The 14,028-nt window shown below is 43.5% G+C and overlaps 1 protein-coding gene across 1 annotated transcript in view; it reads right to left on the reverse strand.

The window, feature by feature from the left end:
- The window catches only part of NKRF (NFKB repressing factor), a 14,003-nt gene extending 4,113 nt beyond the window's left edge, over positions 1–9,890 (reverse strand). Inside the window, exon 1 of the mRNA XM_035007865.1 lies at positions 9,211–9,890. Within this exon, the coding sequence (XP_034863756.1) occupies positions 9,211–9,476 (266 nt within the window). The 5' untranslated portion in view covers positions 9,477–9,890. The remainder of the gene's footprint in view (positions 1–9,210) is intronic.
- Positions 9,891–14,028: the final 4,138 nt, after the last annotated feature.

Genomic DNA, 14,028 nt, shown 5'->3' on the forward strand with positions numbered 1-14,028 from the left:
TTAAGTGAAGATCTTTTAATATGAATTAAAAGCATCCATATAAACTCATGATTTTTCTCTGTCATATATGTATATTATATGTAAATAATTACATTTCTATATTTACAGAGGTACTAAGAGTAAGAGTGTCTGGGTTGTTAACATCCAGACTATGGTCTTTACCATTTCCCACAAAAAGGAATCAGGGTCCTTAGAGAAATGGCTGATTACAAGTCTGGGGGAGGAAATGTACAAGATGAACCTGGGAGCTATTCCTGTGCCTGGAAACAAGGAAGCTGTGAAAGGCCTCAGGGGTTGTGTCAAATGGAGTCAGAAGCCAATCTGAACACACTCCTACTGACAAAGTGAGCCAACTGGATTATCAATAAGAATAATAACCTGCAGTGGAGTCAGATATAACAAATATGCTAACGATCCATTAGTTTGTAATGATACTTACAAACTCATTATTGGTCACCTTTGGAAGATGGTAAGGAATCAAGTCATTATTCCGAAAACAGGTAATATTACAGGAAGAAGGCAAGCATTTATCTGGCATTTTCCTGTACAAATTGTACGTCAGAATAACTAAGAGTTGATGAGAAAAATCTCTTTTACAGAAGCATTCCAGCTAATAAATAAAGGAATGACAGACTACTGCCATTTTGCAACCCATCATAAAATAATAAATTATCATCAATGACTGCTAGGCCTATGAGGTGAAAAGTTGATGGGGAAGAACCCAGAAAGAGACCCCCACAAACATGTCCAAGCTGCAAAAGCAACTCAATAGAGAAGGACATCCTTTTCAACAAATGGTGCTGGAGTAAGTGGGCATCCATCGGCAACAAACAAAACCTCAACCTCACTTCTCATCCAAAAATTTATTCAAAATGTATCATGGACCTAAATGTAAAATGTAAAACTATAAATTTTTTTTAGAAACACAGGAGAAAATCTTCAGATCTAGGGCTAGGCCAACAGTTCTCATACTTGATACCAAAAGCAAGATCCATAAAAGGAAAAACTGATAAAAGGGACTTCATCAAAATTAAAAACTTTTGCTCTCAAAAGCCCCTATGAAGAGGACAAAAAGACAAGCTACAGACTGGGAGAGAGATTTACAAACCAAACACCTGATGACAAAACAAAACAAAACCTGGTATCCAGTATAAACATCCCTCGAAATGCAAGAGTAAAAAAATATATATATTAAAAAGTGAACAAAAAGACATGAACAGAACATTTAACCAAAGAGGATAGACATACTGCAAATAAGCACATGAAAAGATGGTCAACATCATTAACTACCAGAGAAAGGTACTTTAAAACCACAACGAGGTATCACTTTGCACCCTCAGAATGGCTAAAGTAAAAAAGAACGAGAACATCAAATGCTGACAAGGACACAGAGAAACTAGATCATTCATAGACTGCTGGAGGGAATGTAAAATGGTATGGCCACTCTGGAAAACAACTTGGAAGTGTCTTATAAAATTAAACATGCAATTACCACTCGACCTAGCAATGGCCCTTTTTTTTTGGCCATTTATCTCAAAGAAATCTAAACTTACATTCACACAAAAACCTGTACATGAATGTTCATAGCAGTTTTATTTGTAACAGCCAAAAACTGCAACCAGCTCAGAAGTCCTTCAACAGGTGGATGGTTAAACTGTGGTATGTACACACCTCGGAACACTACTCAGCAATACAAAGTAAATAACTACTGATACACATAGTATCGTGTATGAGTGGGAAGGAAACATGTGGGGTTTTTTTTAAGATTTTTTAAATTTATTTGTGAGAGAGAGAGAGAGCGCGCACAAAGCAGGGGGAGCGGCAGGCAGAGGGAGAAGCAGGCTTCCTGAGGAGCAGGGAGCCCGATGCGGGGCTGGATCCCAGGACCCTGGGATCATGACCTGAGCCGAAGGCAGACACTTAACCGACTGAGCCACCCAGGCATCCCCGGATGTGGTTATAAAAGGGTGATGTGAGGGATCCTTATAGTATTGGAACTGTTCAATATCTTGACTGTGGTAGTGGATATACAAACCTACACATGTAATAAACTGTATTCAGCTAAAAATACACACACACACACACACGAGTACTAGTAAAACTGGGAGACTAAATAAAATCAGTGGATTGTTAACAATGTCACTGTCCTGGTTTTGATATTACACAATAATTTTGCAAAATGTTATCACTGGGTAAAGAACGCAGGGCATCTCTTTGTATTACTTCCTACAACTGCATGTGAATCTATAATTATCGCAATAAAAATTTTGATTAAAAAAGTTTATGGGAACTTTATAATCTTACTATCACTAAAAAATGAGACAAGCAGACATGTGTCCCTTTATACGAGAGGAATTACAAAGCACTATCTATAAAGTATTGTCCTTCAAATAATTGAACCTGAACCTAAGCAAGCCCCTCACTCCCAGAAATACGTTAAACATCACCATAAGAACATTGCCAGCCAAATCCAGAACAAAGGAAACACTATGTGACAATCCAATTTCTTCATCAAATAAAAAGCATGAAAATAAAAGGATAGGGGAATGGGGTTATAGATTCAAGGAGACAGATCAACCAAATACAGTGCATGGACCTGGTTTGGATCATGAATCAAACAAACCAAAATACAAATGAGGGGCGCCTGGCTGGCTCAGTCCGTAGAGCATGCAACTCTTGATCTCGGGGTTGTTTGAGCCCCATGTTGGGTGTAAGAGATTACTTAAAAATAACATTAAAAAAATACACTTTGAAACAAGTGGAGAAAACTCAACATGGATTTTAAGAAATTACTGTTAATTTTGTTGAGTGTAGATAATGGTATTGACTCTATTTTTTAAGAAGGCTCCACACCCAGCATGGAGCCCAACATGGGGCTTGAACCCATGATCCTGAGATCAAGACCTGAGCCCTGAGCTGAGATCAAGAGTCAGATGTTTAACTGACTGAGCCACCCAGGCACCCCTATTATGACTCTATTTGTAAAAATTTTTATCTGTGGGGCGCCTGGGTGGCTCAGTCAGTTAAGCATCTGACTCCTGATTTTGGTTCAGGTCATGGTCTCAGGATTGTGAGACACAGCCCCGTGATGGGCTCAACGCTCAGTGGAGCCTGCTTAAGATTCTCTCTCTTTCTCTCCCTCTGCCCCTCTCCCCACTAAAAAAAATAAAATAAAAATAAAAATTCTTGTCTGGTACAGATACATACTGAAGTATTCGCAGGTGACATGATGTCGAGATTTTCTTTAATATACTCCAGACTATCTCCCACAAAAAAACTGGGGGCAACACAGAAGAAATGAGAAGGGCAGCATGACAAACTGTTGATATTGCTGAAGTTGAGTAATGGGTACATGGAAGTCCTTTAAACTCTTTTACTTTTGTGTGTTCAATTTTTTCCATAATAAAAAGCTTCGAAGCATACAATTTTTAAAGGGTTCCTCATAAAGTAGGTTGGCTGCTTGACAGAATATCATATAACTGCAGAGAAACAAACATACAGGCTCAAGTGAAGTTTTTGTTATCATGGGGACCTACTCACCCTTCCTACCTTGAGAGCCTTTCCTGGCCTATGACCAAAAGAAGAGACTCCTGGTGGCCTTTGGGAAGAAAGTTCTGAATACGAGTAACTATCACACCTTGACGTGAATAGGTTCTGAACCTGAAGGAGGGTAACGTTTTCCTTTGGGCACAACTGGTTCCACACCCATCAGGTGGCTTTCCTTGCAAAGCCTAAAACACCGTACTTGCTATATATCACTTCCACTCAGATTTGGGAGTCCAGTTTCCAAGGTACAGGATGAAAACAGAAGATTATGCGAGTGGAAGTCTATAAATAATCTTGAACTGGTGATGCCACTTTTGCTACCTGAATTGGCACGACACCCAAGCCACTCGCCTTGAGTTCCAGTCAGACTTCCCCAGGCTTCGATTCCGGCCTGATTCCAAATATGGCATACAACTGTAAAGGGCACGTAGGCCATACACACAGCGTGCAGAAGTGATGCATTTGGGGCTCAGTCCATTCACTCTTCTCTCAGGTTTCTTCCAGCATTAGTAATGATTATACCTACTGTTCCCTATTCATCACATCTGCCACAAAATTCAACATCACCCATGGGCTATAAAAATAAACCTTTGCGTAGGTTGTGAACACAGTCAGCTTCTCAGTCCTTTAGCAGGAAGTCACAATACTGAGGAAACCCAACCAGCTCAAACAATAATGGAAAAGACTGTATAGTACCTGACTCTTGACTATTCAGAGAACAATGCCAATATTAATCTAGAGTCTTTAATAAGACCACTAGGATTTCATTCCCATTTCTAAAATTCTTCAGAGAGTAGCTATCCAAGAACAAAGAAGTGGTTCCACAAATTTTAAATAAGCTAAGCCAGTAAAACTTTAATTACTGGTTTCCATTATGTATTCTTTCGTAGATTTATTTATTTTTAAAAGATTTGTTCATGTATTTTAGAGAAAGAGAGAGAGCACACCAGCGGGAGGGACAGAGGGAGAGGGAGAGGGAGAGGGAGAGAAAATCCCAGGCCGACTCCATTCTAAGCACAGAGGTTGAGGCGGGGCTCAATCTCACGACCCCAGGATCAGGACCTGAGATGAGGACCAGACCGAAGTCAAGAGTCGTTCGCTTAACGGACTATGCCACCCAGGTGCCCCTAAAGGTGTTACTTTAAAAAATCTACTATGAAGGGCACCTGGGTGGTGCAGTCAGTTAAGCGGTTAAGCATTTGACTCTTGATTTCAGCTCAGGTCCCGATCTTAGGGTTGTGAGATTGAGCCCTGCCTCAGGCTCTGTGCTCAGCGCTGAGTCTGCTTGAGATTCTCTCTCTCTCAAATAAACAAATAAATCTTTAAAAAAATAAAGTATCACCTTCACTCCAGAAATTTTAGAGAACCCACCAAGAAAGCACCTACAAATCCAACCACTGATAACTTCATTAACATTTGAAGTTTACTTTTTATTCCTTTCTCTATGCTTTCCATACCACGGCCCCCCCCTCAAATCTCTTATAGATCATCTATGTTGATTTGCACTCTGGTAGGGTTGGGGGTTGTTCTTAATTTATGAGATCATAAGTTTTTTTCTATATCATTACCACATGAGTTTTAATGGCTATACGGTATTTTACCTTATGGAGAGACCATGATGCCAAGTATCATTAAGGCAAATCTAATACAGTAATTTTAAGATGCACACATATTATATATTTAAGTCTGTTAATTTACCCATTTGATCATAAATGCTTAAAAAAACAAAAGCAAAAAACCTCAGGAGGTCTTTAGCGTTTTCAAAGATAGCTTACTATGTACCAAGCTTTTAGAAATCAGGATGCTATTCAACTGTCCCACCATGCCTGGCATACATAAAGATGATTTATAACGGACAAAGACATGTGATTTCATGAATCTTACATTCTCGAAAAAAGATAAGCGCATACTTATGATCTACGATGCACCTGAAATTTAACAAGTATTTAGTAATGCTTCCAAATTTTTAATTAAACTGCTCTACTAGGTCCAAAAACAGCTGAGGTTTGAAAACTAAACAAAGATCAGGATTTCCAAGTATAAAATTATTTATTCAAAACTATTAAGACTCTTAACATCATAAATGAATAACACACAACCAGATTATTGATAAATCTTTGGAAAGCTCCCACTCCCATTTCTTTAGCTGGTGACTGATGCAGGCTACCTATGTGCAAAGTTAGTTTCACAACATGAGCTCAACTGGCATCTCCCTTCCAAAAATCAGTCTCATAGCAACAAGGAAGAGACAATAATCAAGGCAGCAAACCTGGTTTCATTTTAAGATATATTTTTCCTATAAATATCTCATCAAAAATCAATAGGCCAGGACTCTGCTTCTAATCCTATTGATGAAGAATAATCGAAAACCTGAATGCTCTAGTTAACCATTCTGCTTTATTAAATATAGATATATTATCTACAGTTTTTAAGTAAAAATTTTACAGTTCCCCAGGCATTCATATGAACAATTATGTGAGTGCTATAGATACAGTTGATTAGAAGACTTCACTAACTTTTCTTTTTTTGTTGTTTCAGAGGTAGAGGTCAGTGATTCATCAGTTGCATATCACACCCAGTGCTCATTCCATCAAGTGCCCTCCTTAATGCCCATAACCCAGTTACCCCATCTCCCCACCTACCTGCACTAACTTTCCATTAGCCACAAGACATATTTTAGAAATTGCTTGCACACAAAAAAAATGTTTGACAGGTTGTTTACTTTTATGAAACAGACAAAACAGTGAAGAGAAATAAGTTCAGCTATTTGAGATTCCTGGTTGCCTGGACTATGAGGGAAAAATGACCAAATGGATACTGGAAAAACACTGTTTTATTTTATCCTATAAGGCAGTGGTTCTCATGGTGTAATCACTGGGCCAGCATCACCTGATCATCAGTACCACCTGGGAACTTGTTAGAAATGCAAATTCAGGGGTCCTGCCGCAGACCTACTGAATCAGAAAGCCTGGGGTGGGGCCCAGCAATCTGTGTTTTAACAAGCCTGACAGTTGATTGTGATGCTTGCTTAAGCTTGAGAACCACTGTTGCAGAATCAAGATAGTCAAGCTTGTTCCATGAAAATCGCCACTATCACCAAAAAGAATGAAACATAGTTTGCCTCCCTGAACATGTGAGCTCCTCCTGGCTTGGTCTTATGATCAAGGAGTTTTCAAAGATACCCTTGACCTAGGAGTTATTTCAGCCCTAACTAAAACAGACCACAGAAAGCTCTTCACTGGGGGGGGGGGGAGTGCTACTATTTACAACCTGTTCCCAAAGTCAAGGGATGAACAACAAATTAACAATTTAAATTCAGAAGAGGTTGTTACACCATGTATTCTGCAGTTCCCTTGAGAGAACAATCTTCTGTCATAGAAGAACAGACCAGAAAATGAGCTCTGCCAACATCAACCTTAAGAAGTACTGGAATATAGATTTTACCCCTCTGAAGCTGACAGCTAACATAAAGCCCAACTAACGTGGAACACTGCACTTGGTCCCTAGCTTCCAAGATTCTTTATTACCCCTTCCCTTTCTCTTGTATCTATGTTATCAGATACAATGTAAACATTATTCTTCAGTTAAGCTATTTGATGTTATGGCACTTCTTGTAGTGACAGAACTGACTTAACTAAAATGTGGTATGATGATGAAATGTGTGTATGTATGTGTGTGTGTACATATATATATTCATTCATCTTGTTACACACACACTCTACACACAGATGTGCTTGGGTGAGTGCACACACACACAAATGTCCTGGATGCTTGAGCTTTTAACACCAACTACCCCTGGCCTGTTCTGTGTTGGTTAATGCCCTAGTTATATAAAGGGCTGTTGTTCTTGGAATGAAATCCTGAGATATAAAAATGATGTGGCTTGGGTCAGTTACTTGCTTTCACTCCTGGGCCATCCTTCCCAAATATAGCAGCTGTGTCTCAGTGGAAAGAGCATTAGAAGACCTGAGTCCTAGTCCCGACTGTGGAACCTTGGAAAAGTCACTTAACTTCTTGGTCTCCATTGACTTAGCTGTAAAAATGAGATACCACCTAATTTTCAAGGTTGTTGTATTAAGAGAGATACATAAAGAATTAAAATATGTTGTACATTATAAAGCTATATTCATCTGTTTACCCCACACATATTTATTGAATGGCGATCATGCAGAAGACACTCTTCTAGGCACTGAGGATAAAAGTGTGAATAAGAAAGCAAAAAGCTCTTTCCCAAAGGAGCTTACATTCTTGTGGGAAGGTAAGATTTATTATTAACACAAAGGATAGCTATTCTCCCCCACGTAAAAAAAATTTTTTTTCAGGATTCAGATTTCCCACGGCCTTCTGTGATATCAAGCAGATGTATGATTATAGGATAAAGGTACTTTTTCAACTGCAAAAACAATATTGTTAAGTGAAGGTCAATTAGATTTATCTGAATTGATTAATAACTGAGGCTTCCCCAGTTGTAACCAGTTCCTCCAGTGAAATAATCATTGTCTCTGGAGGCAGAAATTATACTAACCTAGAGAAAATAGGAAAAAATAAATTTTGGTGATCAGAACAAAACAAAGTATACACTAGATGCTATGTTCAACAATTAAAGGTAGAGGTGGACAATCCTATTTTTCTCTATCTGTTATGGTCATTCCTAGAACTGAACTGGCTGAATTTGATCATTTTCCAGAATTTCTCATCCTTCCTAATAAAAAATTCACCATGAGGCAGGAGTGTCCAAAAAAAGAAGCTTCTCAGTCTATCAAAGGAATGATTAGTCTAGGACCGATTTGAGGTGCAGAAGGACAGAGGTCCAAGTAGTCTGTTTTTTTTTTTTAAAAAAAAAAATGCGTTGGAACCATACTGCAGTCTCCATTGAACGCAAAGAGCTCTCAAAGAGGCCTGTTCAGAACGCGCACCAGGTTCTAGGAAAGGGGGGGGGTACACACACACACCCCTAAAACCTCACCCAGAGGCCAAATGTTAATCCTCCTGATCACATTTAAGGTGAAAGGAGAGCAATCCATTTTTAGAGTAAGATATATCCATCTCTTTGTTTGCGTCCAGACACATTATGCGCAAATCTACAAGCAAGGCGGACCCTGCAGCTGAGAGACCTCATACAAACCGCCTCCCCAGGAGAAGACAGTAAAACCCCGTCGGGGGGCTGGTGCTGTTTTATTTAATGGGGATGGAAAGAGGGAGTGGTCAGGAGGAGACTAGCCGGGTTTCCTTGCCTCCCCCCCCCCAACCTCCGCCCGCAGACCCTCGAAGCCCCGACTGTCGAGCATCTCTGCGGATACCGCATCCTTGCAAGGTCCTACGCAGGTCCGAGATTCTGCTATTCGTCATTTCCCACGCCCTCCAAAACCACCGCCACAATGACCACCCCTCAACAATCCCCCTCCAGGTGCTGCTTAATCTCCATCCCTGGTCCTGGAGGAGCTGCTCCCGCGATCCCCGCACCCTTCTTCTGGCTGTTATGTTATCCTCGATCACCTCGCTCGGCCGATCCCCCCAGACCAATACTGAACCCCCTGGTGTCCTCCAGCACCTCCAAATCTCCAGCCTCTAAGCCCTCGTCCGTATCCTGCCCCCGTCTCTATCCCGACCCCCATCCCCGAGCCCCCTACCGGGTCCCTAACCCGACCCTCACACCTTCCTCACCTGCAGCCCAGGAAAACGTGGTTGGTCCAGGCGGCGGAGAGCGCGAGGAGCTGGTCCAGGGCAGCCCCGGGATAGCTGTGCAGGTGCCGACAGATGAAGCTGCGCCGCAGAGCCCACTGCCAGTCACTTTCGTGGCTATAGCGCCACTGCTCCAGCACTGGCTCGGGCGGGGGCGGCGGGAGGGGGGGCAGCGGCGGCGGCGGGAGTGGGGGCAGCGGCGGCGGCGACAGGAAGTCGCCCCCCAGCAGCAGACGTCCGCCAGCCATCTTCTCCGCCCCCAAGCAGGGACCCCAGGGATGAAGCCGGCTACCCAGCAGGAGCGAGCGGGAACGGGGGTCGGTGGGAGGGGCCGGGTGAGGGGGGGCGCGCCGAGGCGCGAAGACCAACTCTCAGGGCACTGGAGTGTGTGCGTGGGGGGCGACCGTTAAGAAGGAAAAGGCGAGCACGAGCTCACGTCCCGACGCCGGGGCGCAAGCCGGCGGCACTCCTCCAACTCGTGGAGGCGCAGAAGGGCGCCCGCCGCAATCACTCGCGCGCCGGGGAGGCCGGGCCCGGCCCGGTGCTCCGCACCTCCAGCGACCCGCAGATCCACGCACTGCGCGGTGACGGGGGGGAGACACCAGCACGCTCTGCTCCCCCTCTTCTGGGCTCTAGCCTACCTACCCGCGTGCCGCCCCGAGGTTGTGAGGCCAGTGCGCGTGCGCCGTGGCTGTTCCCTAACTTCGAAATCCCGTCGCCGAATCTCGCGCGAGGTACATTTTTCCCTCCTGTGACGACTACGGGCCTTTGACGCACTACGGTGACAAGCGGAGGGCGGGGACTTTGGGAAGGGAATTTTGGAAGGTTCTCTGAGGTTCGGGAACATGATTCCTTGAAATCCCTGGAAGGCGCCCTCAGATGATTGTTGGCACAACGGCTTGCCTGACGCTTTCGCCTGGGTTTTTGAGCGGTGCGACAGTGGGACTGTGCCCTTGGGGGGGGGGGGGGGGGGGGACTTCGGTCTGGATTTTACACTTTGTCAGCCCTCCGAGGCGCCTTTTCTTCAGAGGCTAGATCGAAAACCTCTACATCGTGCGTCCTTAGCCTTGTATTTTATTGTGAAAACATAGGAAAAATGTAATACTTGGCAAAGAAAATCATCCACAGCGCCACTTCTCAGGTCAGCCACTTGTATCATCCGTATGCCATTCCAGTTGCTGACAAATCCAGACACCATGTTTACACAGTTCTGAGCGCAATTGCAAATAATTCTGCTTGTCATGTATGAATTTAAAACGTGCAAAATAGGAGCGCCTGGGTGGCTTAGTTGTTAAGCCTCTGCCTTCGGCTCAGGTCATGGTCCCAGGGTCCTGGGATCGAGCCCCACATTGGGCTCCCTGCTCGGCAGGAAGCCTGCTTCTCCCTCTCCCACTCCCCCTGCTTGTGTTCCCTCTCTCGCTGTGTCTCTCTCTGTCAAATAAATAAATAAAATATTAAAAAAATAAAACGTGCAAAATACTACAAAATATAAAAAGAGCTCAAAGAAGAGGGTTAAAAGCTGCACAGCAGCAAGTGGTTAATCACTCCGTAGTCAAACGTTGTCACTCCACCTGCGGATCTGCTCTAGGCAGTTTCCTCGGTCCTTGTCTGCAGCCAACGTGCGATGTTCAAGTAATCAACAAATGTCTCTCAGCGGGAATTTACACAGCACCTACCGTAAGCTCAATATAGTAGAAATACAAAGGAAAAAGAAACAGGGTTTTCTCTGTTGTCCTAGAACTGATTACGATCTTGGTGGGGAAAAATAGTCCTACATAAAACTCAGCGTCCCACTGGCAGCGGGACCTTTGGATGAGGGGGCTTTGACCCATTGCCCTCTTTACCTCTTTAAATGACATATTTTTTATTTTTTTAAAAGATTTTATTTATTTATTTGACAGAGAGAAAGAGAGGGAACACAAGCAGGGCGAGTGGGAGAGGGAGAAGCAGGCTTCCCCCTGCCGAGTAGGCAGCCTGCCCAGCCGGGACCCTGGGATCATGACCTGAGCCGAAGGCAGCCGGTTAACGACTGAGCCACCCAGGCGCCCCTAAATGACATATTTTTTTAAATGACATGTTTCTCATTATATGACACATCTTCTGTGTAGGGGTATATTGGACTAAGAAGAGCAGAAGATAACAGCAGTTTTCACACTGTTGCATAATGATTTATTTCCATGTCTGTCCCATTACACGGAGTGTGCTTTGTCTTTGACTCAACGGTAAGCATTCATGTTTATTGAAGTAATGGTCTTCAAACTATCAAATCAGAGAACTCGATACTAGGAAGGAAGCTTAGAGATCATACATTCAAGTCATCTTTGTATGAGTGAGAAAAATACGGCCAGAGAGGTGAATTGACTTGCTGAAGGCTGTAGAGACTGTTCTGGCAAAGCTGAGATCAGAATCTCTGTCACCTGACTCCTTATCCAGTGTTCCCCCAGTCATTTGCCATTGCATTGCCCTAGGTTTTGTTTTGTTTTGTTTTGTTTTTTCCTTCTTCTTCACAGCATGTACCAACTTCTGAAATTTATTTTTTAAAGTTTGACTGTTCCCACCCCCCAAGAATGTCAGTTCCATGAGAATAAGGAACTCATTCATCTTGCTTTTAGCACCTAGACCTGGCTCCGGTAGACACTCCAGAGATATTTGTTGAATTAAATGAATCATTGAATGAATGAATGAATGAATGAAGGCTCTTCCCAATGTCCCAACCTTGTGAAATTCATTTTCATGGAGCCTACATTTTAAGCTGATTTGTTATTTCACAGCTGGATTAATTTCAGCCTAAACTGCCGACTTTGATCAAAATCAGCATTGTATTCAATACACATCATGCCTAGAAAAAGATTTGAAAAAATAAAAACTACTTCTTCTCGGTGTGGATTAAAACTTCTCCATCATATAGCAACAAGTAATTGCAATCTGAGTTTTGAACTTGGACTACAAAATGAAAGGCAGTGAAACTGATATTAGGGGGCACCTGGGTGGCTCAGTCGTTGGGCGTCTGCCTTCGGCTCAGGTCATGATCCCAGGGTCCTGAGATCGGGCCCCCCTGCATCGGGCTCCCTGCTCCGCGGGAAGCCTGCTTCTCCCTCTCCCACTGCCCCTGCTGTGTTCCCTCTCTCTTATTCTCTCTCTGTGTCAAATAAATAAAATAAAATCTTAAAAAAAAAAAAAAAGAAACTGATATTAGAGGCCATTTGCCCTGGGACAGCCATAAGTAGATTTCATTTGTAATTTCCACTGTGGAAAAAAACCCAGCTCCATCCTTTAGAAAACAGAACAAAATTTGCATGGTTCTCCATGACCTTCTTTCCCTAGTAATCCTTCTGATCAAAAAATCCTTCAGCCAACCTATCTTCAGCCCATCCCCTTCTCACAAGCCACAGCTATTTTCTCAGTGAGCAGGAGCTGAGACCTCTAAGCAGAAATAAATTGTCTGTGTAATGGTTGAAGAGAAGTGTAGGAGGGAGCAATGATAAAGGCAGCCATCACAATCCTAAAATGATCCAGAAACTTCCTGTCATCATCCATCCTCCTTTCCTCCATCATCTTTCTCTGCTCTAACACAGGCTCTTACCACCATCTTTACACTGCACACAGGGACAGCTCTGAGCTTCCCTCCCTGTCCTTTCCTATGGGGGAGTCAGTGAGGGTTTAAGGGAGGGAGACCCAAAGCCTGGCCCCAACCCCCATAAACTACCCCCAAAATTAGCTCACTGAAAGTTTTTGACCAGAGTAGTGTGCGTTACAATATCCTCTTGAGGAATGTTTCCTAGCGGATTAGAAGCAATAGGTAGGAGCTCCCACTGGCCAAATCTTGGTAATTTGAGCATCAAAATCATTAAGGACAGCAATGACAGGGGCGCCTGGGTGGCTCAGTCATTAAGTGTCTGCCTTCGGCTCAGGTCATGATCCCAGGGTCCTGGGATCGAGTCCTGCATTGGGCTCCCTGCTCAGCAGGGAGCCTGCTTCTCCCTCTCCCAATCCCCCTGCTTGTGTTCCCTCTCTCACTGTGTCTCTCTCTGTCAAATAAATACATAAAAAATCTTAAAAAAAAAAAAAAAAGGAGAGCAATGACATAAGCCCTAAGTCCACAGTGCTACTAAGTAGCTAAAGAAGTAGTGTGGGAGAAGGGAGGGCCTTGGCTTACAATAGAATACTGTGTGCTGACTGGTAAACATGAAGGGAGTGCTGGAGTTGGAAATTCATCATTTTATAGATTAGCTCAGGCAAGAATTACGAATAGATGCTAAATCTAGGGGAAAACTTTTTATGAGGAGTAGGATATCTGCATGGATTTATAGTCCCCCCCCCCCGATAATTAGTAGCAAAGAAGGAAAAAAACCCAGTAATTATATAGTTGAGAAATTGGGCGACACCTTGACCCCAAATGAGAACAATCTATTTTTTTAAAGATTTTTATTTTTATTTATTTATTTGACAGAGAGAGACAGTGAGAGAAGGAACACAAGCAGGGGGAGTGGGAGAGGGAGAAGCAGGCCTCCCGCTGAACAGGGAGCCCGATGCGGGGCTCAATCCCAGGACCCCAGGACCACAACCCGTGCCGAAGGCAGACGCCTAGCGACTGAGCCACCCAGGCGCCCCGAGAACAATCTATTTTTTAAATGGGATTTTTAAAAATATCAATGTCATGGGGCGCCTGGGTGGCTCAGTCGTTTAAGCGTCCAACTCTGGATTTCACCTCAGGTCATGATCTCAGGGTTGTAAGATCGAGCCCCGTGTTGGGCTCCACATTGGGTGGGGAGCCTGCTTAAGATTCTCTCTCTCACGGGC

This window comes from Mirounga leonina, unplaced genomic scaffold (genome assembly GCF_011800145.1).
Source record: "Mirounga leonina isolate KUSES-001 unplaced genomic scaffold, KU_Mleo_1.0 Mir_101664, whole genome shotgun sequence".
In the NCBI taxonomy this organism is placed as follows: domain Eukaryota; kingdom Metazoa; phylum Chordata; class Mammalia; order Carnivora; family Phocidae; genus Mirounga; species Mirounga leonina.